General features: G+C 43.2%; 1 protein-coding gene across 10 annotated transcripts; it reads left to right on the top strand.

Annotated features, from left to right (window-relative positions):
* LOC101159792 (troponin T, fast skeletal muscle isoforms) lies at window positions 1–27259 on the top strand. Of its 10 annotated transcripts, XM_023951307.1 has the most exons (17): window positions 1–400; window positions 522–728; window positions 10885–10924; window positions 11017–11024; window positions 11294–11302; window positions 14502–14621; window positions 16321–16338; window positions 16537–16557; window positions 18743–18761; window positions 18850–18889; window positions 18996–19112; window positions 19193–19270; window positions 19587–19700; window positions 19803–19912; window positions 22143–22233; window positions 24604–24644; window positions 27071–27259. In XM_023951307.1, the coding sequence occupies exons 3-17, from the start codon at window positions 10905–10907 to the stop codon at window positions 27105–27107; spliced, it is 843 nt and encodes a 280-aa protein (XP_023807075.1). In that variant the 5' UTR covers window positions 1–400; window positions 522–728; window positions 10885–10904; the 3' UTR covers window positions 27108–27259. The 10 variants fall into 10 exon arrangements, with proteins under 10 accessions (XP_023807075.1, XP_023807080.1, XP_023807085.1 ...); XM_023951312.1 differs by lacking the exons at window positions 1–400; window positions 11294–11302 and having other exon boundaries at window positions 636–728; XM_023951313.1 differs by lacking the exons at window positions 1–400; window positions 16537–16557 and having other exon boundaries at window positions 637–728.
* The last annotated feature ends 301 nt before the right edge of the window (window positions 27260–27560 follow it).

Genomic DNA, 27560 nt, shown 5'->3' with positions numbered 1-27560 from the left:
ACTCAGTTGCTGCTACGGTGGACCGTCGGATGAACCTGTGGTCTCAGGTCAAACTTACAGAAAGGATTTTTCTGTCAGTAATAGAAACAGTGTTATGCAGATGATGTTTTGTGAGATGACTAGAAAATGTGACAGCATGTGTTACAGGTATAATAATGTTCAGCTGTTGGGACACGGGTGGAAAAACACCCTTCTCTCTCCAAATTCTTACTCCATTAAATGAAATAAACCACTCGGGGAAGCTCGGTGTCATTCCGTCCCTTCACTGCTGTTTCATGACACCATGCGCTTTCTTTTCATGATGTTGTGTTGTTAATCTCCTGTTCTACTCCACACCAAATGTATGGGCTGATGGACACACACAGACTTTCTCTCCATTGTCTGGATGCCAAGCTGATGCGTAAGCTCCCTGTCTGCCTTCTATCACTGTATATTTAGCAACAGGAGCTTCTCAGCTGCTCCTTTCTAGAACCTGAGCCTCCCTCTTCCATCCACACTATTTTGTCTTTCTCCTTCTCCAGGGTCAAGGCTGGTCCCTCCACCCTCCCCCCCCCGCGTCTTCCATGTATTAACATATACTCTTGGAAGAGGCCGACATAATCACACAGCCAATAAGGACCCGGTGATCTCAAGCACTGTTTTAGCACAAGGACTTATTCTCTGAGCACAGCCTCCACATTTTTAGACGCTCGTCTTTGTCGCCGGAGGTGCTCCTCTTCCTCTTGGAGGTAAGTCACATGCAGATTTCAGAGCATTTACTTTAATGAAGCGGTGTTTTTTGTGACAAACAGACAGCATTCAGAGGCTTTCCTCTTCGGCAAAGTCAGGTAAAATGTGATTTTCATGGCAGAACATGGACGTTGTTAGAATTGAAGGTGTTGTTGTTACACAAAAACAGTTGTAAAGAGCAATAACCTTCAGAACAAACGACGTGATAAATCAGACAAGGAGCCTTTAAGGAATGAGGATGGAAACAAAACATTTAAAGGAAATCATATTTATTGCTTTATAAGATACTTCAAACCTGTTTAGTTGCATAAAAGTTTTCCTTCCTTGAGACGAGTCTCTGGGTGGATGAAGCGGCGCTGAGGCGATAGCGGCGTGATTTTCATCACAGAGTTCCACTGCAAACCACATTCTGCCCCTTCTGCCTTCTTTCACTCCATCTATCTGGTCTTTTTCCTTTTCAACACCATGACTGAGTTTCAAAAACATTGTCACTCTGAAGAACGAAGGAGCGGCTCACTAAACAACACAGCATCCAGAGGACCGCCGCGCTCTGAGCCGGTCCGCCGTCACTCAAGTCCATCAAACGGCTCAGTGGATGGTGCTTTGATGCTTATTGGCAGTCTGAGCACAGAGCAACTCCCTCTGGATCAAGCAGAAGGATTAAAGCTGCTATTTGGATACTGACATTTGATCCAAAACTAATCCTAAGAGTCCTCTGCAGCTGTGCTCACTGCTAAGTGCAACACTTTATTTTTACATCCAGTTTTTCTGGAAGAGAAATATGTAAAGAAAGGAAATCCTGATCACAGAGCCAACCCCATCCAGCTAACTATTCCACTAGATTCCTTCTTTATTCAGTATCAAGTACAATCATTGTTTCTTTTGTCTTCTTTACATTTCTTGTTTTGAGTGTTTAAAAAGCAATTCACAGAAAATTAATAAAGTCTCAAAAAACAAATCCTATTTTTATCATCTGGTGTAAAAGACTCACATGACGTTTCATAAATGAAGATGGGTTTAACATTTTAGTGTTCACCGTTTCCCTTTTGTTTTGTCTAGATATATTTACAAATCAAGCTACAGTATTGACATTCAGATAATAGTTAACTGTTCAGAAAGAGGATCGGACCATTTCTGAGCTTTAGGGGTTTGAAAATCCAACCATGACTTTAGTTAAGAAGCACCAGCAGAACGAAGTTAAAGGTGCTGTTCAAGAATTCCAGAAAATATCAAAGCAAGAAATAAAGTTTTGTTGGAACCGCACTGTGCCGGTTTAAAAGCCCCGCTGACAGAGGAGGGAAGTTGTGGCCGTACTCTGCACACAGTAAAGACGCTTATACGGTCATCTGCTGTGACGCTGGCAAAGACATTGACATGTTTAGTTACGTTTCCCAAACAGTGTCTGATGGCAGAAGGTCTCGTGCATTTTGCTGCTTTTGTTGTTTCTGTGGAAAGCTGGAACCTGCAGGTCTGCAGTGAGTGTCCTTGGACTAAAGAGTCCCGTCTTGACACGCTCAGGTGTTCTTGTGGTGGGAGAACAGCCTTCAGTCAAAGAACCAGAGAGCTGGCAGGGTGCAGGTCTGCAGGCAGGAAGACGCCGTCTCCTTTAAGGACCGACATGCAGAAATATTTCAACCATGTGGTACCGTCTCTGCAGGCGCTTTAAGGCAGGCCTAGAAGTCCGACTGATGTCACGGCCCGGCCTGCAGCTGATGGTTGTGATCAGCTGGAGAGTAGAGGAGAGGAGAGGCCTTCAGCTCCACAGCTATGCTTGAAGCTCTGCTTGTATTTCTATTTGTAATGTCGGATATTCTGTGATATGGTAGTTTCCCTCTGCCTGCTTTTTTCCACGTTTTTCTTGAAGGTTAAATTAGTTCCATATGAAGCTTCACCTGACAGGCCTCCAGATGCGACTGGCGGGTTTAACGTCACATGACTTCCTCTGTCGGAGCTTTGTTATTTTGAGTCTGATGACCTTTAAAAAACTCTGAAAAAAGGAGGTGGGGGGGGGGGTATTTAAAGCTTAATATCTTCAGCTCTTCATGTCAGAATTTTCATATGAAATCACGTTGATGTTCAGGAGCTGATGACACCAGGACAGATCCACACAGAACAGGAACGGCCAACTTCCCGTCACCATAGCTACATTTCTGCAGAATTATAGTTCATATATTCTATTAAAAACTGCCTCTTTCTCTTTCATGTATCTCATCTCACCTCTCAACTCCAGCCTTTCTGAGCTTCGGCTGAGGGCAGCTGTGTTTGTCATCAGAATTTCTGCGAGAAGAGTTTTTTTTCCATTTGCAAAGTATTTCCAGCACTTTTGAAAGCAATGAGTTATATCACTAGAGGAGACACGCCCGCTTTAGAAGCCTGGCCGACGGTGGCGGAGCGCGACGCCATCTTGGTGAGGTCGACGACGCCCACATGACAATGATTTCTATTGCTTCTAGTGGTGTCTAAGTAGCTTTTATATACTATATTTATATTTACATTTATATATATTTATACATATATGTAAATATATTATATTTATATATATAATATATCTATAGATACATCATTTGTTGTTGTTAAAGAAGAGAAACAGTCAGTCTTAAAAGCTCAAACTTTAATGAAAAGGCATTGTTGCAGGACTTCTTACTAATAAAAAAATTATTACAAAGAATTTTTAAAAATAATTTCTAAACATTTAGAAGTTTTAGACCTCTTTGACATGTAATTTAAATTATTTAGAAAAACCCAACAATAAGTCAATAATAATAATAATAATAACAATAAATAAATAATAAGTCAATAAAAAATAAAAAAATACGTTTATTAATAATAATAATAATAATAATAAATAAATATTCAAAAGAAGTCCAAAAGTGAACAATAGATTTAACCTAAAAAAAACAAAAAAAACAACAACAACAAAGAAAAACAATAGATTTATACTGATTCATGCGAGTGATCAGTTTGTGTAACACAGATATTATGGTGTCGGGTTTCAATCAAACAGCTTCTGGCCTCTCATCAAAATCTGTTTCCACAAATGTTTCTAACATATCCAAACTGAATTACTAGTCGGTTCCACAGTGATCCATCTGGGTTAGCTCTTTTTATTGCTAAGATCCACTTTATCCTCAAGTCTGAATCCACTGGAAACCTGCAAAAAAAGTTCAGTCACTGAGTCAGAAATGTATAAATCTATATTACTATAATAGCCTAGTATGCTGTATACAGGTTTAGCAACATAAATTTAAATTTATGTTGACATCAAATTATCCGTACATCATGCAGCATGTTGATAACAGCCCTGCAGCATCATGCATGTCAACATGTGTTCTATTAATAAAGCCCCTGCAGCATTAAAAGAAAAAAAATCAAAATTCTCACCTGTGAAATGTTCTGCCTTCCTCCTTCATGGACTCATTTCTCTGATTTTGGCAGTTGAAACCCAAACAATGAACTGGTATTATGCAAAAAAATGTGTTCACATGCACTGCAGCAGTGACTTGACCTCACCAAGATGGCGGTGCTCTCCTCCCACGAGGAACCACGTGATGTCTCCTCTAGCCATAGAACTCATCGTTTGAAAGTGACTTCTACGTTTTTCGGAGTACGGCTCCATGATTGCGTTCCGTTAGCATCCGCTGTTGTCATTCAGTGAAGTTTTGTTGGTGATTTGCAGATGTTTGAAAAAAATGAGCAGTGGAAATATGAACATCTTTGCTGAAGCAGAAACGTTTAAGGCTTTACTAAAACATTTTAGTCACATTTTATCCAGTTTACTAACTTGTGTTAGAACAGGTGAAACTATTGGATCCATTTTGCTGGTGATGCATCACTCTGGACTCTTTTTGACTCAAAATACTGAGCTAAACCATTTATCTGTCAGCTTTCATCAACCTGAACACGGTCATGTCAGTGACGTGCGGGGAGGCACTGATGGCTGGTGAGGCACTGATTCCTCTGGAGTCAGATTTACAATGAAAGAACTGAATATTTCAGAACTCATCCAACAGCAGCTAAAAGCTTAAAAGACACACAAGAACATATTTGTCGTTTTAGAATATTTCTGTCATACACATGGATAGAACAAAATGAATTAAAGTATGCTGAACTAAATGAAAAGAACTAATGAACTAAATGATTCATATGTACTGTAAACAAATGAAAGGAGTTCATGCTGTGTTTTCAAAGGAAGGAGAACCTTAATAAAGAGAGGGTGTCCCCCCAGAAGAACCGTCATAGTCTTTATTAACCCGCTCTGCAGGCTGAGGGTCTGAACGTGGAAAGTGAACAGAAAGAGAATCCGACTGATTCTCCTGGAGAAAATCTCCCCTGCCTTTCCAACCACGGTCGGAAAGGAAAAAAGAGAAATCATTGCACATGAAAGGTTCTACATGATCGTAAAAGTAAAATAAATGATTTATTTACATTTTTTCCACTTACTCCTATGTTATTTAAAAAAAAACAACATTGAAAAACATGTTTGGCCTTACTTTTTGAGTCATGTGTTGATCCTTCTCCACTAAAATCTCTATGATCTGTTGGAAAAGTCTTCCTTATTTGCCTTTAGTTTTTTTTTTTATTTTATTTTTTTTTTTTTAACTTGTCCTGTCCAACAGCTGGGCAAACAGATGAGAGCTGAGGGCCTCTTGTGTTGGACATATTTTATTTTAACAAGAGGGGTTATTCATCTTCAGACAAACCAAAGGTATGTCTGAATAAACCCCTTTTGTAATTGAGGCCAAACTTTATTAATTTTAATCATGTTTGAAAATCTTTGGTGTTGGACCGGACGGAAAAGGAAAGAAGGGAAGAAGAGGGAGGGATGTCAGAGGGGGGGTTGATAGTGAGAGGGGGGAGGTAAGACCATGAAGCAGCATAAAGCAGACAGGTTTACTGGTTGTTAATCATTACGGTACGGTTCAAATGTAGTACAAAAAGGGCGGGGCCTGTCCACACACACACTCAAATGTTATAAACACACCTGCTAGCTGCAAAAATGTCCACCTGTTGACATGTACACAAAACAGATAGTGTTCACACACGCATACTTATGCCTTAAAACCAACTAGTGTGAGATATTTCATTCAATCACGCAAACTATTATTGCAAAGGTGAGCTAACACCTGTGCTCAGGTGAGTGTTTATCTTCTTCTAAAATGGATGGAGGAATGTGAAAAGAAGGAAGGAGAGTGCCCAGCCACCCCCACACCAAGACCCCCGCCACAGCAGCAGCGGCAGCCGGTACCCCCCCCAACACCACACGGGAGCAGGCAGGGAACAATCCCCCCCCCGGGCGACCAAATCCGCCACCCAGGCCAGGGCCAGCCGGACCGCCGCGAGGCCCCCAGAGCCAGAGAGCAGGGAGGCACGGAGGGAAAGAGAGCGCCGCCCCAGCCCAACCAGGAGAGCATCCCCCCCACCGCGCCAGGAGAGCCCAGCACAGGGCCCCACCGGAGAAGGGCGCCCACAGCCCCAGACGAGCACCCCATCACCACCCAGGAGTTCCGGGCACCCCCCCGCCCCAACCCCAGGTACGAGCCAGGACCCCCCAAGGGAGACCCGCTCCGCACTCCAGGTAGCCACCCACCCGGCCCACGGTTGGACCAGGGAGGAGCAAGGCAGGAGGGGGACACCCCGGGGAAAAAGGGGGGCCCACAAGGGGTGTTGTAAATATGGCCCGACCAGGCTCGGCCACAGTTGGAAATTTGGCGGGGCACAGCGCCTAGAGGCAAGGACCAGGACCCACCCCCCAGGGACACGAACACCCCCGGCTCAGGTGTAACGTGAACCCCCCCCCCCGCACGGAGAGAGCACCACCGGGCCCAGGAAACCGGCAACCAAGGGACACGGCCGCCAGCGCACATCTCTGTTAACATTGAGTCCTGCCAACAGACGTGAGGCACAGTGCTTCAGAGCCTCACCCGGAGATTCAGCTCCCTCTGTGTTGGTGATTTTAACCTCAGAAACCATAGAAAAAGTGTTGATTTGACTGAAAATGTATATTTAACACAGATCAGTGGAAAATAATAATTACTCAATTTACCTTTTTCTATATCATCAGGATGATGACAGGTGAGGCTCTGCCTCACTTGCCTCACCTGACCTCACGTCACTGGTTCATGTTGTGTTTTCATTGCTAAACTGTGTTCTTAGTTGTGTTTTCTGTCACATTTTTGGGTCCCCGTGTTGAATAATAAAGTGTTTTTCTCTCTTTTCTATGTAAACAGTCTGAATTTATAGACTAACCCAGGGGTCGGCAACCTTTTTTACCCAAAGAGCCATTTGGGACCGCCCCTAATAAAAAGAAAGCACCTGGAGCCACAACCCGTTTTGACATCATTATATATATTATGCATGTATACATTATAATATTATATCAAGGGTGCTCATTACGTCGATCTTCAAGGACATGAGTGTAGATCGCGGGCCAGAAAAGATAAAAAAAAGTACTTCTTAAAAATCCACCAGCCAATCAAAATCCTCACTGAGAAGTACGGGACTTGATTGACATGTAGATTGGCCAATCAGACATCCTTTGAAACATACATCACTGCAAATGCACATTATGTTCTTAAAAGGATGATAGCGCGGGCGAGTGTGGGAGGAGCCACCAGCTGAAGTTCTGGTCTGATCTCTGCATGGAGCGATGTGTTTATCAATGCATGGTAGACACGGAGAATGTGGAGAGATCAGGTTTATTATTTTGAAGAGTTCTACTTGGTAATCATGTTTCCATGTGTGAGTTCATAAAATCATCCCAGGGAAAGTCTCTGCTTCAACTCCTGCAGGGAAAGCTGCGTCTGAATCTGACGCCCGTGTTTGCATCTCTGACAGAGTTTGAAGCCAAAGCCCCTCCCCCACCTCTCCACCTGCTTTTCCTCTCTACCTGTTCACCTGTTCACATCCTCTGCAGCTGACAGTTGTTTCCCCCGCGCTCCTCAGTGTGTCCTACACAGAGAGCACAAAATACGATAGTCGGGGCGCTCCAGCGCGGCACAAGGATGAAAGAGCCGGACGCAGGTTATAGCGGGGATAGAGCGGGTTAAGCAAATGAATGGAAGAAGGCGGCCCGCTGAAGAAATATTTAATACTATACTTATTTTATTATTAGTCTGAACTAACTTTTATTTAGAAAAATATTTTATTTTGCTAAATCAGTCCAGTATGAAAAAAAACATCAACAAAAGTTATGTTGGGCGGTTTTTGGCTGGGTCTGGCGGTTTTCAGATGACTTTTGGGCTGGAAACCTGTGACTCTATCTGGCAACACTGTCTCTGCCCCGCAGCACGTCAAGTTCCTGGCAGAAGATCACTCCGGACCGCGTGTGTCCTCCTGCTATCAGCTCTGCAGTTCTCGCCTGATAAATACGAGCTCATTTAGGAAGCTGGTTTTGACGTGGTACGGAGCCAGCAGATGAACAAACTAAAATAAAATTTAATTATTATAAAATACTCTTTATTTTCCAAAGTCACAGGGAGCCACAACAGATGGATGAAAGAGCCACATGTGGCTCCGGAGCCATGGGTTGCCGACCCCTGGACTAACCTGTCCTGGGATGAGTTTATGTTTTCCATTATTCTTCAAATTTCTCTTCAACAACTGTCACCATTCATCAATATTTAATCACACTACTGTATTTCAGATCTAAATGTAAAAAACTGCAGCACATTTGTCACTTTGTGTTTTATGGTTTTCTGCAGACAAATTTACTTCAAAAAATAATGACAAATCTGAGGTACTAATGTTGTAGATATTGGGATGAATTATGAATAATAATCATGATGGATCTGGATTAGATCACAAATTAAAGGTACATGGTTAAGCTGCTTTCTGTCCACTAATTTAATTGAAAAGTTGTTGCAGTCTTAACTGAATAGAGCTTTCCATGGGGTCACATAGCAGCTAGATTAGGCCCGACAAACACCAGAAGGTGAAGCCACAGAGTCCATGTCTCCGTTAACTCGGTTCATCCGGAGAACGATCCATGATGTCCTCTGAATTCAGGCCAGAAGAACACATAAGACCCAGAGCAGAGCGTTGGCTGAGAGCAGCTGGATAAAGGCTGCAGTCAGCGGTGATGCTGCAAATATATGACCTTCTGGCAGGTGGAGGCAGCTCCCAGAGGCTTTTCTAACTCTTTCCATGATGACCAGGAGCTTCATCTGATTACAGCAGTAATGCATCCTTTTTTGTAACTTGTCCTGTCCAACAGCTGGGCAGACAGATGAGAGCTGAGGGCCTCTTGTGTTGGACATATTTTACTTTTACAACAGGGGTTATTAATTTTTTGACAAACCAGAGGTATGACTGAATAAACCCCTTTTGTAATTGAGGCCAAACTTTATTCATTTTAATTGTATTTGAAGATTTTCTATGTTGGATCAGACGGAAAAGGAAAGGAGGGAAGAAGAGAGAGGGACGTTAGAGAGAGGGGAGTAGGAGGGTGATTATGAGGTAAGGGGGGGGTGTAAAACCATGAAGTTGCAACAAGTTTACTGGTTGTTTATCATTACGGTAAGGTTCAAATGTAGTACAAAAAGGGCGGGGCCTGTCCACACACACTCAAATGTTATCAACTCACCTGTCGGCTGCAAAAATGTCCACATGTCAACATGTAACATGTTCTTAGAAATAAAAATAAACGTGTTCACCTAAAAAAAAGAAAATCAGAGTAATGTAAGAGATTGGTGTTTCTCTTCTTAAAGGCATCTGGACTTCTTTCTTGTCTTGAAGACGTTTCACTTCTCCTCCAAGAAGCTTCATCCATCCAACCAGAACTGATGAAGCTTCTTGGATTCAGTATAATACCCCTAAAAGCTCAAAACACTGATTTTGCATGATATAGGCCCCTTTAACAACTGTACAAAACACACCTTACAAAATATCTATCTGGTGGTTGGGGGTCATATTTGAAATGACATTTTTGTGATAAAAATTAGATATTTGAATAAGGAAGGAACTGCAGGACACCTGTGGTGAGCTGTTCCTGCACAGGCAGCTCTACAATCAGCAGCAGGAGCTTTTGCAGCTGCTGCAGCGGTTCTGCAGCAGCCGCTTTTGTAGGAGTGGTTCCTGCTGTAGCAACAGCTTCTACATCAGTTTTTGATCCTGCAGCCACAGTTCAGTCAATCCTGCTGTTTCCTTTGGCTTTGAGGCAAGCGACTCTACTTGGAGCACAGACAGACGCTCAAATATACCTGCACAAACACAAAACACACAGCAGAAGTCACACTCTCCCCCCTTCATACAGTGATATGAGAAGGTTTGGGCACCCCTGAATAATTTCCAAGATTTTTCTTCATAAATCATTGGTGTCTTATCATCAATTTCAGTTAAATTTATCATATAGCAGATGAACACAGTGATATTTGACAAGTGAAATGAAGTTAATTGGATTTAAAAAAACTGTGCTATAATTACTTCAACAAAAATAGGTAGTTGTGTAAATTTGGGCCACCCCTGTTGTTTTATTGATTTGACTACCTTTAGCAATAATTATTGGAACACTAAATTAGTTTTATCAGCTCATTGACCCTTGACCTCCATACACATGTGAAGCCAATCATGAGAAGAGGTTTTTAAGGTGGCCAAGAGCGAGTTTTTCTCCTCTTTACATCTTCTCCTAAGAATGTCAACATGGGAACCTCCAAACAGCTGTCAGATGAGATGAAAACAAAGATTGTTCATCATCACAGTTTAGGTGAAGGATACAAAAAGCTTGCTAAGAGATTTCAGCTGTCAGTTTCCACTGTGAGGAATATAGTGAGAAAATGGAAGACCACAGGCACAGTTCAAGCAAAGGTCCGGAGTGCTTAAATATTGATGGCATGTTTTTGTTGGGGTGTCTAAATTTATCCACCTGCCTATTTTTGTTGAAGTAATTATAGCACAGTGTCTTTAAATCCAATACACTTCATTTCACTTGTCAAATATCACTGTGTTCATCTGCTAGATGATAGATTTAACTGAAATTGATGATCCGAACAACCAATGATTTATGAGGAAAAATCTTGGAAATTATCAGGGTGCCCAAACTTTCTCATCCCACTGTGGGGTATTTTCATTCCGTGTTTCTCCACCTGCGGTGTCAGATGGCGCTTGGCGTTCCTCCAGGAGGTTGTCTGTCAGCTTTCACGTCTTTGTGTTCTTCCTCAGGTGTCGTGTCGGCTGTCGCCATGTCTGATGCTGAGGAAGTGTAAGTCCACCGCTGACTCTTTATATGACGTCCCTTTGAATGTCACACTGAACTTGCTTTTTAAGGATTTCTGATTTTCTTTCACCTTTCAGGTATGAGGGTAAGTGACTTTTTATGGGATTTTTTTAAAAAAATCAAGGGAAAATGCAGTTTTAATGTTTTGACTGAACACAAACTAAAAGCAGCTCAATAGCCTGGGTCCTTCAGAACTGAATGGACTAGTACATAGAAGTCAAATATTAAAAATGGCTACATGACAAACACATTTTTCATAACTTCTATGATCCGGTTCTTCCTTTGGTAGTTGGGACACTGTGAGCTGGAAACTGAACTGTCACTAAAATGTTCTTTTGCTTGTTTTCGTTTCAGAGGAAGAAGGTAAACACAACCTAATCTGTTTTATTTGGACAATCTTTTGTCACAAAAACTAATTTAGCAGCTTCCCTCCTTACCTTCAACTCAATGTGTTTGACACTGGGATCCCAGAAACCAACACTAACATCTGCGTTCATGTCAGTCACATTGAAGTGGATTTAAAGGTCAAAATGAATTTGTCGAGGCGTCATTCATATGCGTCTTAACCAGGGCTGTCTCTTTAAATGTAAAAACAGGAGCTGTGAGGCTCTGAATATTTTCTCTGAACGCTCAGAGATTTATTTTTATTTCCCTTTTTAAGATGTAACACTTTCATAAACGATGACAAATTAAAGGTTTTCCCACCATTGTTCCAGTCCAGTGAGCATGACTGCATGCACCAGCACAGGAAGGGTCAGTTTGGTTGTTTGCATGGGCGCCTGACTCTGACTGGTAGAGACATTTGGGGGGGTGGGGGGTCCCTGTGATGTTTAGCCTCTTGGAAACCAGGATTTCTTGTCTTGCCATGGACATGCGGTTGGTTTGTTAATAGATTTCACACAGCAGCCATGTTTGAATCTGTTGATTTTACACCCAGACTTGAATTTTGGGAAACTGGAGCTTCTGCTGAATAAAAAAGACGGTTTGCAGATGCAGACGTGACGGCAAAGACAATGACGTGAAAAAACCCATTTGACCAAAAATGCAAATGATATAAATCCTGACTTTTGTGGTGTTGAAGTCCAAATTGACTTCCCCGGTTCTGATTGGGAGTCAGAAGGATCCGATAGTTGAAGGTCATAATAATGAGACTTCACACCCTGAAACTTTGCTTCGCCTTTGCAAATGGAGAATTCCAGCACAGCTGCTCACATCTACTCCTCACACAGACTGTGCTAAAACTCCGCCCTCCCCTTGTCAGACGGCTCTTTTTATTGATCCACACATAATGTATGCATAACTTTCACTCTGCTCAGTTATTGTTAAACAAAGCCTCCAGGTTCACATTCCTCTTTTGACCTTTGTCTAAAGCTCTCTTAACCAAATCCTTCACTTGAACTCACAGGTTATCACACACATGTCTCATGTTTGCTTGACTCACATATAAAACATTAATATACTTTTAATTATAATTCCCACAATTCCCCCTTTTGAACTCATTTTAAGAGTTCACAAACCCCCCTTTCAAACATGTATACTTGTCCCATACACACACATCACACATGCTAAAAAACATTTAATATGAATGTGATCCCACATTCTCCACCATAACAGTCTGGAGGGTTCCTTTTAGATATCAGCAAATAGGTCAGATCGATAGATTTGGATACCCTCCACCTCCTCAGGGTCAGCAGGGGATACATGTGAGCTTTATCCTGGGGAGCCGCTGTGATAGCAGTTGGGATTAATCTATTAATCATCATCTCAGGCATGGTATGCAGCGGCAACCACACAGCGTCAGGATAGCCGCAAACACTGGCATGGAAACCAACACAGAGGAGATCAAAGTCCTATATTTACCAAGAGCATCTAACCAGGAGTCCCACATAGAAGTATCCACACCAGAATGTTCCTTCACCAAACTTTTCTTCACTTAAATTGAGTCATCTGGTGTTTGATCGTTAGCTTTGATGTTCAGGTCATTAGAACTTATTAAACAATGTAGTTCAGCTTTACACTCTCACTGTGAGGTTTTCCAGCTTCTGTCAGTCAAAGTCCTTCCTGTCTGAGCATTAAGGATAAGCAATCAGCTGCAAAACTGTTCCATGAATCAGCAATCAAACACAATCATTCATTCTGTCCCACAGCAGCAGTCCTGCTCTGAGGACCGGGTCCTCTTCTGTCTAACTGCAAAAACTTCACACGTTCCCAAAATGTCTCCAGAATGAAGGAAATAATGACCCCCCCCCTTCAAAAAATGATGACATCACAGCAAGATAAACCATCAGTAAATGAATGGGCTCAAAAAATAGTAGAAATCCACCAACAAAACCAAAACATAGCTGTTGGGAATGTCCAGAGGAAGTTGTGAAACTATTATGGGATGGCCAAAAGTCTTACGGGTAGGCGGCCATTTTGTGGCAAAGTGTTAAATTTAGCGAATTTCACACAATATGAAAAACAAAATACCATTTGTTCGAGCAAATTTCTCAAATTTTCACACACACACCACCGGCTTCAGTCTACAACCACAGCCGTGGTTTGGTTGACCTTTGATCGGGGGAGGAGGCAGCCATCATGAATTCAAAAATGTCGCTTTAAAAGTTTTGTTTAGATTTTTAACGATGTTAGCGTCCAAGCTCGGAAAAGTGGTGGTTCTCTGTGGTTCATACATCTTTTGCTGAAATGTGTGAAAATAAAAGACCTGAATCCCGGCCTTAACCTGAACAAAAAAAAAAAAATATGATGTAAACATATTAGGAAAGTGGGTGTGGTTAGAAAAAACCTCTGCTGGCAAGGAAATCCTAAGTTTCGCCGTTCGCCATTTCTTTTAACAATGACAGATGTGTTCGTCACCTGAGGCGACCAAAAGATAAAATGGTTGCTATGGAGATAAACCCATAGAAATGCCTCCATTATTGGAAAAAGTGTTTTTTACTGAATTTCTCTGACCAAACTGGCAGAGGCAGAAGGAAAGAGTGAGGGGCGTGTCAGCCAGGGGGGGCGGGTAAAGAGGGGACGGCGAGTGCCGGGGTGTAGTGCCTGCGGGCCATCCCACGCCGCTCACAGATTTAATTCAGTTCTAATTTTAAAATGCTAAACTAAAACCTGTAAGGATCCTTTATTTAAATCAGAAACACAGACTCTCTGGATCAGGTCCTCCCCTCTTCTTCTCTGTGTCAGAACAACACATGCTTAGAAATCTGGATCAAACCAGGGTTTTCATGTCATTTAAGGTGAAACTCTTAAGTCCCAAACGGGTCGGGTCAGAACCAGCAGCATGTAGCAGTTTGTGCAGCAGCATTTGCATGCTAAAGGCCATGCAAATGCTGATCCAAATCATGGGCGCCTGACCAGTTTAACATGGCCTCTGTGTGAAATGTCAACCATCTCTCTGTGATCCCCATCATCATCATCATCATCATCATCATCTTTTCCCTCTGTTCTCCATCAGTGTTGTCCCAAAGCTGTACTTCATTCTGCTTACAATGGTTCTGTCGTGTCTGTGGTTCTCATGATGTCCTTGTCCAACACCCTCTACCCCACGGTTTGGTGCATGTAGCCCAGGAGGAGGTAGTAGAAGTAGAAGTAGCCCCTGAGGCAGAGCCCGAGGTAGAGCCTGAACCAGAACCCGAGCCACAGCCGCCGGAGAGGGTGCAGGAGGTGGTTCATGGGGAGGAAGGTACGTGCCAGGGGCGGGCGGCCCTTTCACTCGTTTCCCACAGACACCCAGCAGCCCACAGGGCGACCGCGTCTGCCTGCAAAGAGGAGACCTGTCTGACAGACCCAAGTGTCGAGACCTTCTTCATCCGTCTGAGACATTTTCAACCACCTCTCTTGGTTTCATCACTTTAACATCGTTTTTGATTGTTACTCAGTATTTCAGTCCTGCTACAATTAAAAGCAAAGTCTAAACCACAAGGATTTTATAATAAAGGACAGGATGTTTTGATCCCTGTTGCCCCCAAAAATATAGAACATTCCCATCATGCACCACTCTGTGTAAACAGATTACTTTTCAGGAAGTGTTTGTTTTATAACCAAATCCATGTTTTTCCCATCACAGCTGTGGCGTTGGCAGCACAGTTGTTGAATTTGTCTTTTCAGTGTCAGTTCTGCATCTAAATGTTGTCAAAGGAGAAGAAGAATGTCTGGTCTTTACATGAGCCAATGCCCGCCTTCATCCATGGCCTTCTGTCTATTTAACGGCTCATTTCTGACCTTTATCATGTTCATACCCAGAAAACTGTTGTCCCTCCTAAAGGCCATAGCAGAGGGGATGATGGGTAATAATTGTGTCATGTAAAAACACATTCTCCGCCAGCCCATGTTTAGTGTGTAGATAGAGAGTGAAAGCATTTACGTTGGGGTGTTGCGATGCCAAACCTTCCCTGCTGAGCTCTGAGGGCCACAGGTCACTGAACGGGTCTCTGTGTGGACGCTCCCCGAACCGCCACTCACTCCACTGCTTTGGCATTAAAATCCTCCAAGAACCACTCCATCCACTGAGCCTTTTTCAGCAATGCTTTCAGAAGAATTTTCCTAACTTCTGTAGCTCTGAAGTGCTTTTGTTCCTCTGCATAAATAAGTGTCATATTCTCATTGGAAACCCTCCCACTGCAGCCCCGCCCACAACTGAGAGGTGAATTCCTGATGAGCTCCTGCTGCTCTGCAGAAACTATGTGCTGGAAAACAACCCAGTTTTTTAACAACAGCATCATCACAGTTAAGAGACCACTGGGAACACTTTTAATAGATCATCATGATCGTGGGTAATCTGATGCTTTAAAAAGCTGCAGATTCATCAATCTGAAAGATGTTGTTTCCTATGTTGCTGGTTTCACACCTGGGCTGAATAGAGAACGCTGATGAAATCTACACCCAATGTAGTCCCAGCAGCTGCTCACCTGGGGGCAGTACTGTCCAGGAGGGCAGAAAAGCACAGAGAAGACCAGGAGGGTACTTGTAACAGGAGCCTGCAGCACAGGTTCAGCATTTTCTGTGATGCTTCAGAGTTGATTCACTTTCTTGAAGTTCAACTGGACTATTTCTCTACATTCAGACAGGCAGAGCTTCGCACACCGTTAGAGAGGAGGAGCTCCGGTCAGGCGAGGATCGATGTGTTGGAGAATTCTTTGTGAAAACATGTGAATGAGGCCGGCCTTTTGCTGATGTTCTGTCAGAAAGGTCCAAACCAAAGTCCGCTTCCACCAACGTGAAGCTGCTGCCTGCAGCCTCAGCTATTGTGAGACTTGTGCAGTGACCGGCAGCTCAACACCCCAACCCAGTAAATGTGCCTGTTACGGTCATTCAAACAGCTGCTCAGTGCTGTCACTAATGATTTCTGTTCTGCTCTTGCTTTGGACGCTTGCTGCATGCAGAAGCCTATGAAGAGGAAGGTATGTGGATTTGAATTCTTCTCCATTCTTCTGATCGGACGCTGTGTTTCCTTGTTGGATGAGTCACTGATCCTCTTGGGAGAAGATTAGAATAAATCCGATTGTTTGCGCCAAGAATTCATCAATGCAGAGGCGGAGTCACGGGCCTCACTGCTCATCTCTGCTTCTTCTCTCTTTTGCATGATTGTTTCCTGCCAGGGGAGGATGGAGATCAAGATGGTAGTTTGTATTTCATGCTGAGTCCCTGTTGCTCTGCTTGCTACTTTCTCCTTGTCTGTTGACTCCTGTTTTCTTGTGGAAGGGTCCCGTAGATCTAAGCTAATCAAACACTTCCCACATGTAGCTGTGTCTTCTCTCCCCCAGAAGTGTGCACGGATGTGCTGGATGCCTCTAAAACGGAACCTTCACATACTTCTATGTCATGGTTATCCCTCAGTTTGATTTACAAACTAATTCTCCTCCAATTAACATTCAGATGAAATAGATGTGTCACTTCTACAAGTGGATTTCCAGAAAACACAGGAATACTGCTTCAGTCGGAAAGGAAGACGGACAAACACCAATCAGTTGGATTTTTGGGAAATGGACTAAACTCAGAGAGGGTTTCCTCTTGTGGAAGAACGTCTTCATGTTCTGACTCTGTACGGTCAAATACCAGACCGTAGCTTACAGGAACACCAAAGATCTGCTCTGAATGTGCTCCTTTCCAGAAAAAGATGCGTCCATCCTGGAGACTGCTGCTGAGCTGTTTTCTGTTGAGGACATCCCATAATGTAGACCTCTGATTTATGCCGAAAAGCTGAGCAGGAATGCACAGGACAAGGCGTGTTTGAAATCTGACAATGAATCTCTCAGGCCCCACAAAAATCCCTTTTTAATCTGGGTAAATACTGGATTCTGATTGGCTGCAGGGTGTCCATTAAAGAGTGAAAAAGGACCCTAAACAGGAAGTTCAGGTCACTTATTGATCTTTAATAGTGTGTTGGCCTGAGTGACAGCTGATAATCGAAACAAGGGGAAGTTGGAGCGTTGGTGGACAGACGGTTTATTATAAGACAGTAGATGTCCTTCAAATGTCTCTATGATGGACATGACAGGACCTCATGTGACCATCAGTGTTGACCTTCATTTTAAACACTTTGGTGTCTTTCTTTGTGTCTCATGTACCAAATTGTTTGACTGAGTAAACTCATCTTTATTGATACTTTTACTATTAACTAATAAAAAATAGTTTGCTCGTCATTTGAGTTAATGCTGGACATTTCTTTCTTAGGAAACTGCTTTAGCTTAACAAACTTTATCTTCATCATTTGGACTAAAACAAGCGGTCAGAGGTGAAGCGTCCCTCTGAACGGATGCGTTGGGTCTCTGAGCAGCATCTAGACCACTTTCCTCCACTGGTTAGTCCTCATTCAGCAGCAGAGGCAGCTCTCACTGTTACCATGACAACATGTTGGACCATCCATGAAATAGTAACGGTTTCAACATGAAAAAGAAGATGTGAATACTTCCATGTTGATCCCTTTTGTGAGTGACCATGGTCTGAAGGGCTGATGCCCGTTGAGGTCGTGTTCAGAAATGAACGTCTGCAGAAGCAGCCGTCTGACGCGCAGCTGAGACGCCTCTGTGTCCTCCTGAGAACCTGACCGAGCATCCTCACTCACACGTTTCATTCATAACATAAAAAATCCACAACATGAGAGTTTGTCTTTTCATTCTGTCTTTGGACGCCTTTTCATGTGGTCACACACGTCAGGCTGGAAATCTTTGAGCTCCAGCTGCAGAATCACTGAAAACGTGTTTGTGTTTTCAAAATGGAAAGACCAAAGTCAAAATGGAGAGCATGGGTTTCTGCTGGATGCTGTCAGCATGAGATTGACAGACAGAGATCAGCGTTGTGGAGTCAGAAGACCCTGAGGGGTCACTAACTTTCTGCCTCAGCTTCCACCAAAGATCAGAAGGAAACCTTCAGTTGTAGAGTCCCAGCAGGATAAACACTGATGTTTGGACTCACTTAGTGGCTGCAGTTTTCATCCATATTTCACATCAGGAAGGGCTTTTCAGAGCAGCTGGTTCCCGTTTCCGCGGATGGATTGACCTTCCAGCGTCACCGCCTGCAGCTGCTGTTCTGCTTTAACCCCAGATCTCCAGAAAAACCACATTTCCCAAAACATCAACAGATGAGTGTTTCTTCCTTGCAGTCCCTTTCCACAGTATTGCTGTGTGCGTTTTTCATTGAGACCAGGCGCTCGTGCACCGATAATCAAACTCACTCTAACATTTAAGGCTGAGGAGAGAAAACGAAACCACACACACCTTCTCCATTAACTTTTGGCTCAGATTTCTTGTTCTGCTGCTTTTTAATGATGACATCTTTTCTCTGCATTGCTTTGGTTGTAACCAGAGGAGAAGCCAAAGTTCAAGTAAGTTTTCCCTTTTTGTTTTACGTGTGAAGGTCTTTAACTGTTGCTGCTGCCTTTCTCTTGTTAACGCTGTTTTCTCCTCCAACAGACCTCCAAAGATCCCAGATGGAGAGAAGGTGGACTTTGACGTGAGCAGACTTCTTCTCCACTCATTTTGAATGACATTTCAGCTGAAAGACTGGTCCCCGCAGCATCACGGCAGCATGATGTCGAACCCGTCCTCTGTCTGCACAGGACATCCAAAAGAAGCGTCAGAACAAGGATCTGGTGGAGCTCCAGTCGCTGATCGATGCTCACTTTGAGTGCAGGAAGAAGGAGGAGGAGGAGCTCATCGCTCTCAAAGAAAGAATCGTGAGATTCTGCTCCTGAGTTTCTGGGAAGTTTTGGGTTTGATGCAGACATGTAGACAACAAGCACCTTTTGGTTTCCAGGAGAAACGGCGTGCAGAGCGAGCCGAGCAGCAGCGGATCCGCTCTGAGAGGGAAAAGGAGCGACAGGCCAGGCGCGAGGTACGCCTCGGTCTCTGCAGGGTGCTGGGCTTTGGACTCACACTTTTGTTTCCGTCACTTCACTTTCTAATGGAATGAAACCAAAGCCACACGTTTCTTTCCTTTCTAAAGTCACTGCTTGTTGTCATCAGTGATAACTGAATGTCTGCTCTAAATGATGGTAGCCACAGGCAGCTCCGCCTTCATCACATCATTTATGTAGGACAGGAGGAAGCAGACGATGACTGAAGTTACTTCTGTTTGGTTAAAACAAACAGCTTTTCACTGCAAATGCTTGTTTTCCTCAATGTTTGTTTCCTGTGAACCCCTTTGACAGGCTGAGAGGATGAGGAAGGAGGAAGCTGATGCCCTGAGGAAGGCTGAGGACGATGTGAAGAAAAAGATAGCATTGACCAACATGGGCTCAGGCTTCAGCAGCAATCTTCAAAGGGTACTCCTCTTTTTGTCTTTTGGAGTGAGAACTGGTTTAGGGTCAAGTGAGACTGAAGATGTAATCCAAGGGAGACATTCTGAGTGAGTATGTCTTTTTCAGATCGAGCAAAAACGCGGCAAAAAGCAGACTGAAAGAGAAAAGAAGAAGAAGATTCTGGCAGAGAGATACAAACCTCTGAGCTTTGATGATCTCAGTGATGACAAATTGAGGTAAACATCAGCAGAACGCATTTGTTTCCAACAACAGCAGGATGCAGACAGACAGTTTCTCCGTAACACTTCCCAAAAAACCTAAAAGCAGTGAAAGATGGAGCGGGTTTCCCTTCATGTTTCCGGGTTCCTCTGTGGGCAGGAATTCAGCCAAACCTGCTCATGTCTGTGAACTAGTAGTGCTTCCATCAATCAGTCACTGATAAAGTCTTTATGCTTCATAATAATCTGAGGGAGGGCTTCTTTAAAGGGGAAAAGGAGTGGATGGACATCGGTTCCACTCCGGCTGCAGCCGGCTGAGGACGGTAGGTAACGGAAGAACAGCAGCAGGCGCTCTCCGTTGTCCTGAAGGCACGTGCAGACAGATCCAGAGGGTTCCTCCTTTTCTCCATCAGAATCAGAATCAGCTTTATTGGCCGAGTCCAGCGCTTGTCCAAGGAATTTGGATCGGTGTCTTGTGCTCTCATGCCAACCAAGCAAGGTGTTGAAGGTGTAAAAGGGTCAGGACAAAAAAGGATAAATACTTTAGAAAAGTAATGTGAAGATAGATATAAGGGTAAATAAACATAACAATAAAAATGCAGCAGTAGTGCCGGTGTGACAGTTTCTGTGGTTTTGTTCCGTGCTCTGTGATTGGTCAGGAGGTCATCAGAGTGACGGCTCGGGGGAAGAAGCTGACTTTGTGGCGAGTGGTTTTGGCGCACATTGTTCTAAAATGCCGCCCTGACGGTAGAAGGCTGAAAAGGTGGCGTCCGGGATGAAAGGGGTCTTTTCCGATTCTGCCAGCCCGCTTCCTGACCCTGGACTGGTCCAGGTCCTGAATGGAGGGAAGACTGGAACCAATAGTCCTCTGAGCAGATCTGACGGTCCTCTGTAGTCTGTTCCTGTCGGGTCTGGTTGCTGAACCAAACCAGACCATGATGGATGTGGTCAGGACAGACTGGATTATTGCCGTGTAGAAAATGGTCAGCAGCTCCTGAGGAAGGTTGAACTTCTGGAGTTGTGGCAGGAAGTCCAACCTCTGCTGAGCCTTCTTCTGGAGTAAGTCACTGTGAGAGGTCCACTATGGTCCCGTGAGATGGTGGGCTCTAGAAACTTCTCACACACAAAGACCTCCAGTCGGCTGGGTCCTGTGAGCAGCTGCTGATAGGCTGATCTGAACCCCGAAGAGGCGTCTTGAAGTGCTCTGGCACCACAGTCCTGCTCACATCTCCGACCGGGGGCCACACAGTCACGGTCCCCTTGGCCTGGTTTAAAAACAAAAGCTGTCCAATGTAGTCAAGCCTCCACCTTCCATTCCCAAACTAGGGGGGGAGGATGCATGCGGGAGGGGGTATTTAAAATATTTATATTTCATCAGAGCTCAAAGTTGTGCATTAATAAAGACATGCTCTTCAGCACATGGAGTTCACCCTGGACCGTCGCTACACAATGCTGGCACATCTACCAGCTGGAAGAAGCGGTGCAGCTCTTTCCCCAGGCTTTTTCTTTCACTGCTCAAAGTCCAAAACCTGCGACCAAACCAGAGGAGCGCCGGCCTTCAGGAGCTGCTCCTCGTCTCTGGAACCCCCTCCCTTTGTCAGTACGACTGATCGACCCCGTTGAGTGTTTTAAAAGTCAGGTCAAGACGGTTTTATTCAAATGAGCTTTCAGTTGATCTATTTCAGTCTTTTATTGTGTTTTGGGTGGTTTCTTTTTACTCTCTTTTACTTTCTTTGTCTCTGATGTGTTTGGATGCTCACATTTGAGATGTTTCTATTGGGAAGGACTTTGTGATTTTTATCAGAGAAAGGGGCTACAGAAGTAATTATTCACTTACGTGACTTATTTACTCACCCACAAATCACTACCAAATCCTAGTCCCTGATTGGTCAAAGTCCTCATTCAATAGCCATGAAGCCGAAAACGGTCGTAGAAACACGGGAACATGAGAGACTTCAATGCAATGAAACGCAGCTTTACAAAGACTTTCCATGAGAAGATGTCGCTGGAACGTGTGATTCCAAGGCCGCTGTGAATGTAGCTTCACTTTTGCCCCAAAGTTCTCTCCCTTCTGTGCTCGGGGTGAAATCTTCTGGTTACAACCAAACGTGCTGACCGCGCTAACCAAACCTCTGATTGGATGTCTGTCTCTGTCTCAGCATTTGAATGGAGATTTTCTCTCCAAGTTAGAAGAAACTCCTTTGAAGCCAGAAATGTGTTTTCAGCTGATTTTTCTTGTATGTTTTAGGGAAAAAGCCAAGGATCTGTGGGAATGGCTGCACAACTTGGAAGCTCTGAAATACGACTACAGTGAGAAGCTGAAGAGGCAGAGATATGAGGTCAGTCATGAAGGATTTCGGCGCTTTCTCACTCCTAAATGAGGGAGAATAAAAAAACGTATAGGTTTAGGAAAAAACATTTTGTCTGTCAAATGGAGAAACTGGAGCTGTGGCTGATTTTCTTACATAGAAGAACTTTCACTTATTGATCTGTAAAGTATTTGCTTCTTCCTGTTTCCATGTTTTTCTGACCATCGCTGCATGAACATAGATAAACAGGACTATTTAAATAGGATTAAATGTATACATAATAAATAAATACATAACTGATGAATAGTAAAGTTAAATAAGAAATAAATAAATAAATATAATAAATAGCACATCTGCATATATAATTATATTTGAACAATATTCAATTTATGAAGATTAATTTTCGTATTGAATTACTTTAATTACCTTTTCAGACCAAAAGAAATCAAACATTTTAATTAATTTATTTTCTATCATTTGCCAAAATTATAATACATTCTGAGTTGGTAAACAGAATTATCGTAATGAACACAAAAATTGGAAAATTTAATCACGCATGAAGGAAAAAACAGAGTCGAACCACCTTTACACTTCTCTACTTTCTTCTTCTTCTTGTTGTTTTAGTTTTTTTTTTAGTAATTAATATGATAGGAACTGTATTTTAACAGCTGAAACCCCTAAGTAAAAAGTACTTTATTTAAGTGTACTACAAGTAGTTTATACTAAAAGTGAGGCAGTATACTTGCAGTTTACTTTTATAGACCATCTATTTATTGTAAACTTAAAATGTTCCAGTTTAGTGTGAATAGGTATTCAGTTTTTACCTTTCCCATTACAAGTACACAGTCCATAGTACACTTGCTATACTTATACTCAAAAACACTTCATAAAGTAATTTCATAGTGTAGTGATCCTGACTCTGTAACGATCATGCCTTTGGCAGCAGTGCATTGTGGGAGTTAGGGTTATTCTGTTGGTGTTGTTAAACCATGAGTGAGTTGGTTTGTTCAGTCTTTGTGTGTTCTGTTCAATGTCCATGAAATGGTTTAGCTGAGGTCGTTGGACTATACCATTTACCTGTAGCTCCTGAACGTCACGTATGATACATGGGTCACCTGCTAGAAAGGTTTAGGCTGTAGATGTGAGCACTTTGCTAGTCAGAATAGTTGATTCCTGTTCCATCCTGACCTACATCACTGCAGCCGCTTCAATATGTACTACCTTTTGCTAATGGTCAGAGGGTTGATGGTTCGATCCCCGCTCCCCCCAGCCAGCTGTCGTTGCACTTCCCCCTCCACTGGTGTGTGAATGTGTCTGAATGTCCCGGCAGCCACGCCCCCATCGGTCTGACCCGGGGCAGCTGTGGTACATCAGGGGTTACCATCACCACGTATGAATGGATGATGGAAACTCTGGAAGAAGTTTGGGAGTCTGGAAAAGAGCAGATCGATCTGAGCCATTATTGTTATTATTATTATGGGATGCTTGGTTTCAGATGTTGGTAAAGTTCTCTGTATTTGTAATTTACACCAGCATTTTATAGTTGCTGCTTCAGTTGATTTAGTGGGAGGAGCATAAGTGGAGCAGAAAGAAGCCTGGATGTGTCCGTTAGCAGAGCTAGCTTTAGCCTGGGTTTAAGCTGTGGGTCAGTCTGGAGAAGTGGGGTGGTGGGAGGAGGTGGTGATATTTAGAAGGTACATAAAAACAATTCTTTTTTTGAACATAGCAACAGTTTTGACTTCTGATAAATTTGAAGATTATTCTTGAACATATGAAGCATCAAGGAAAACGTGAGGAATGAGATCCTGATCTGATGAGGACCGCTCCAGTCCTGGTTCTGTTCTACAATTCTAATCTAGAAAAACCTTTAATGACCTTCAATGTAAGACTTCCTGTAGGTCCAACGGGAGACTTATTTTAGCTGAATATCAATAACAATCAAACTGTAGTTTTGAATGCTGCTGTGCTCCCCAGGGTTTATTGATTCACTGTTAACAAACTATTTGTGATGCTCTTCCTTGGGTTATTGTGTTAAACACTGTAAACATTCATTCATTCATTTTCTATACCGTTTTATCCCTTTCGGGGTCACGGGGCTGCTGGAGCCTATCCCGGCCACTTGTGGGCGAAGGCAGGGAGGACACCCTGAACAAGTCGCCAGTTTGTTGCAGGGTAGAATGTCCTCAATCAGACATCCATTCACTCCCGCACAATGTAAACAGTAAATAGGAAACTTTTTTCAGGTCCTTCTCTTAAAATGACAGCAATATACATTTATAACGTAAATGTGAATGGGAAAACATTTGATTTACATGTTTACATTTGTTAAAAAGGGATTAGGAAATGGAAAAATGTAAACGTTTTCACTTTCAGCCTCAAATGTTTCTCTGACTTTTTCAGGTCGTCTCCCTCAGGAACCGCATTGATGAGCTGCAGAAACAGTAAGTGATGAAGGCAAACATGGCAATGAACTGTTGAAACAGCAGCGTCACACTGTTCTTTCAAAAGGGCAAAACGCTAATGTCTGAGGGTCGGCAAACGCAACACGAGTTGTGCAGATGGAGTTCTATGTGAAGGCCATGTCATACTGCCTACACATGTAGCACAGATAAAAACTGGTCATTTGTGAACATACGTCACAAAAGTGAGAAAAGTTGTGGTTCTGAACGTGAAGTTTTCACAGACGTATCAGGAATGAACCACATTAAACCACGGAAGAAGTAGGAATAAACCATGGGAAGAACACATAAACCTGCGTTTCTTGGAATTTCTTCACTTTCACATTCAGAGCACTGAGCAGAAATCACATCGCGTTAGCACCACGGTCAGCTCCCGTTGGGGCCCCAAACGATGCTTTGTTTAAACAGTTGGGTTCCCCCAGTCCGCTCCATTGACTGTAGAACATAACTGAATGAATCACGTGTGACGTCACTCACAGGAAATAACGTGCTTCCAGATATTTACATCGCCATGTTGGAACCAGATGTCCTCAGTAAGACGTGACAGGTTAATCTACATTTCAAAGGCAACTTCTCTCTCCAATCAGGAGTGAGCATATTAGAAGGCCACACCCCTTTCATTGAAAGTTGGCTCTGGAGAATCGTCAATCAAATGGTTTGAACTTTTGACCTTCATTGAGGCATCTGATTGGTCAGTTTATAATTTGAAAAACTTGCGCTACATGAAAAATATCATAGAAATCAAAAAGGATTATCAAGAACATGTCAATAAAAGGCAACCAAGTCAGTCCATTCCCCCCTTTCTGTCAATAGTCCGCAGCAGGTCTAAGTCAGTTGCTAGGCACCAGCCGAGGCTGCCCCCGCTGGGGGAGGGACCCCCAGCGGGGGCAGCAGCTAGAGATGTCAGCTAGAAGGGACGGGTGAACCATCAGGATCCCATCCACAGCCGTCATACACGAACGCCTTCCACGACATGCCTCAGCGCGGCGCCAGACACAGCCCTGAATTCCCACCTGGACGGGCTGGAGGGTGGGAGCGGGATACCCCAACTCGGCAAAAACTGCTGGAGGGGCGAAAGGTCTGCGGTAAATATATCCGTCATACAATACGCCAATCATGCGTGATTATTGTGCTATTAATGTGTAAGTTGTTATTGATTACGTAATTTAACGTGACATGTGTCCTGCATACAAGATCTGAAAGTCACACATTGGTGGTACATCCATGAAAAGTCCGTTAGACATACGCAGAACGGTCCTAGGAAGCCTTAAATTTGCATGTGCATCTCGCAAGAATCACGCACAACTGCGTATAATGCATGTAATAATTATGTATGAACTACGTGACAAACGCATAAACTGCGTAATACTCAACCGACCCAAAACTTGAAACAGCTCAAAACTGAATTCACATGAGGGTCCGATAGCCGAAACCCGCGACACACGTCAATGAATGCAAGAAACACTTACACATTGGGTCACGCATGGATCACAAAAGATGAAAACGTCATACATGGAAAATGTATGTAGCGTCTGAGTGACACAGAACTTTACTCTGATTTCCTTTTGCTTTGATATTTTCCATTTTTTCCCAGATGTTAAAAACTCTCTTTTCTTTTTTTAAGTTTGTTTTGTTACTCTGACAATAGAAAAACAAAAGAACATTTCTTTTGAATAACTTTAGTCACTGATTATTTTTTTGTTTTGTTTTATTTAGTGAAAGTTATAGATTGCCCTGATAAGAAAACTGAGATATTTCCTGTTCCACTTTCCATTTCTTTTCGACAAAACAAATGTGTTTTTGTGGGATAGATGTTTAGGTGTTTTTGTGTTCTTTGTTTTTTCGTTATCAGAACAGCACAAACAAGTATCTACTTAAAAAAAATAATATTTTAAAGACTGCCAAAAAGAGAGAGTTGTCATTTCTTGTGTTAGATGCTTGTTTGTGAAGGCAGTGATGAAGGCCTAACGGTTTGATCTCAGTGTGATCATACCTCACAAAGGCAGGAATGTGAGTGTAACCTCCGACCACGGCGAGTTCTGTTTGCATGGAGACGTGCCTCTCATGACCATGAGGCACTGTCACCCCTTCATCTGTAGAAAAACACATCTGTACTTTTTCCCAGTGTCTTGCATCACTTGGTAAATGGTGTATACTTATATAGCGCCTTTCTTCCTCCAAGGACAAAGCGCTTTACAGTCACAGACCCATTCACCCAGTCACACACACATTCACTCACACATTCATTCGACTCATGGGCGCGCAAGGCGGAATCGAACCTGCAATCTCACGATCATGGGTCGACCGCTCTACCGCTGCACCACGGCCGCCCCTACAAAGTGACTTCTTTGTTACTAAATGCTCAGTCATCCCTCTGAAGACCTGATTTTGCTCTTTGCACCTTGCAGCAGCAAGAAGGGAGCCGCCAGTCGTCGCAGGAAGTGATGCCATGGCTGAGGAAGGCAGTCAGATTGAGTGGGACGCACGCTTCATCCAACTCCGCCACAATGGGAGCAGCTAGATCTTTTAGTGCCTGTACCTGCTTGAGTGAAACCGTTTTACCATTAAAACCATAAATAAATATGAGATGGCACCAATGTCTCTGTTCAAAGAAAACTTCATTTCTGTCCAGCTAGTATCCCTGATCAGGGTTCCTGAGAACGCTTTGGTTCTTTGGTCTTTATGGAGCACAAGACAATAGTCGAAACTGGGCTTTTGGCATCCACACGCATGGACATCATATTGAGTTATTGAGTGAGTAGTAGGATCATAGTACTTCATAGTAATTCAGGTTAACCTTTGTGCTATCCTAAGGGGTCCAGATGACCCGATCCATGTCATTGAGTTTTTACTCAGTTCTTGTTCTGAATCTTTGCTGCATTTTAAAAACCAAAAGCA

The sequence above is a fragment of the Oryzias latipes genome, chromosome 3 (assembly GCF_002234675.1).
Source record: "Oryzias latipes chromosome 3, ASM223467v1".
Taxonomy (NCBI): Eukaryota; Metazoa; Chordata; class Actinopteri; order Beloniformes; family Adrianichthyidae; genus Oryzias; species Oryzias latipes.
Note: the sequence above shows the minus strand (reverse complement) of the source record. Positions and strands in the feature narration are given on the sequence as shown.

What these genes read in the sequence shown, in the direction of transcription:
- LOC101159792 (XM_023951307.1), top strand. Translation starts at nt 10,905, where the DNA reads ATGTCTGATGCTGAGGAAGT. An exon ending in TCAGCAGCAATCTTCAAAGG is followed by an intron (nt 19,701 to 19,802) that starts GTACTCCTCTTT and finishes TGTCTTTTTCAG; the next exon opens with ATCGAGCAAAAACGCGGCAA. An exon ending in TGAAGAGGCAGAGATATGAG is followed by an intron (nt 22,234 to 24,603) that starts GTCAGTCATGAA and finishes TGACTTTTTCAG; the next exon opens with GTCGTCTCCCTCAGGAACCG.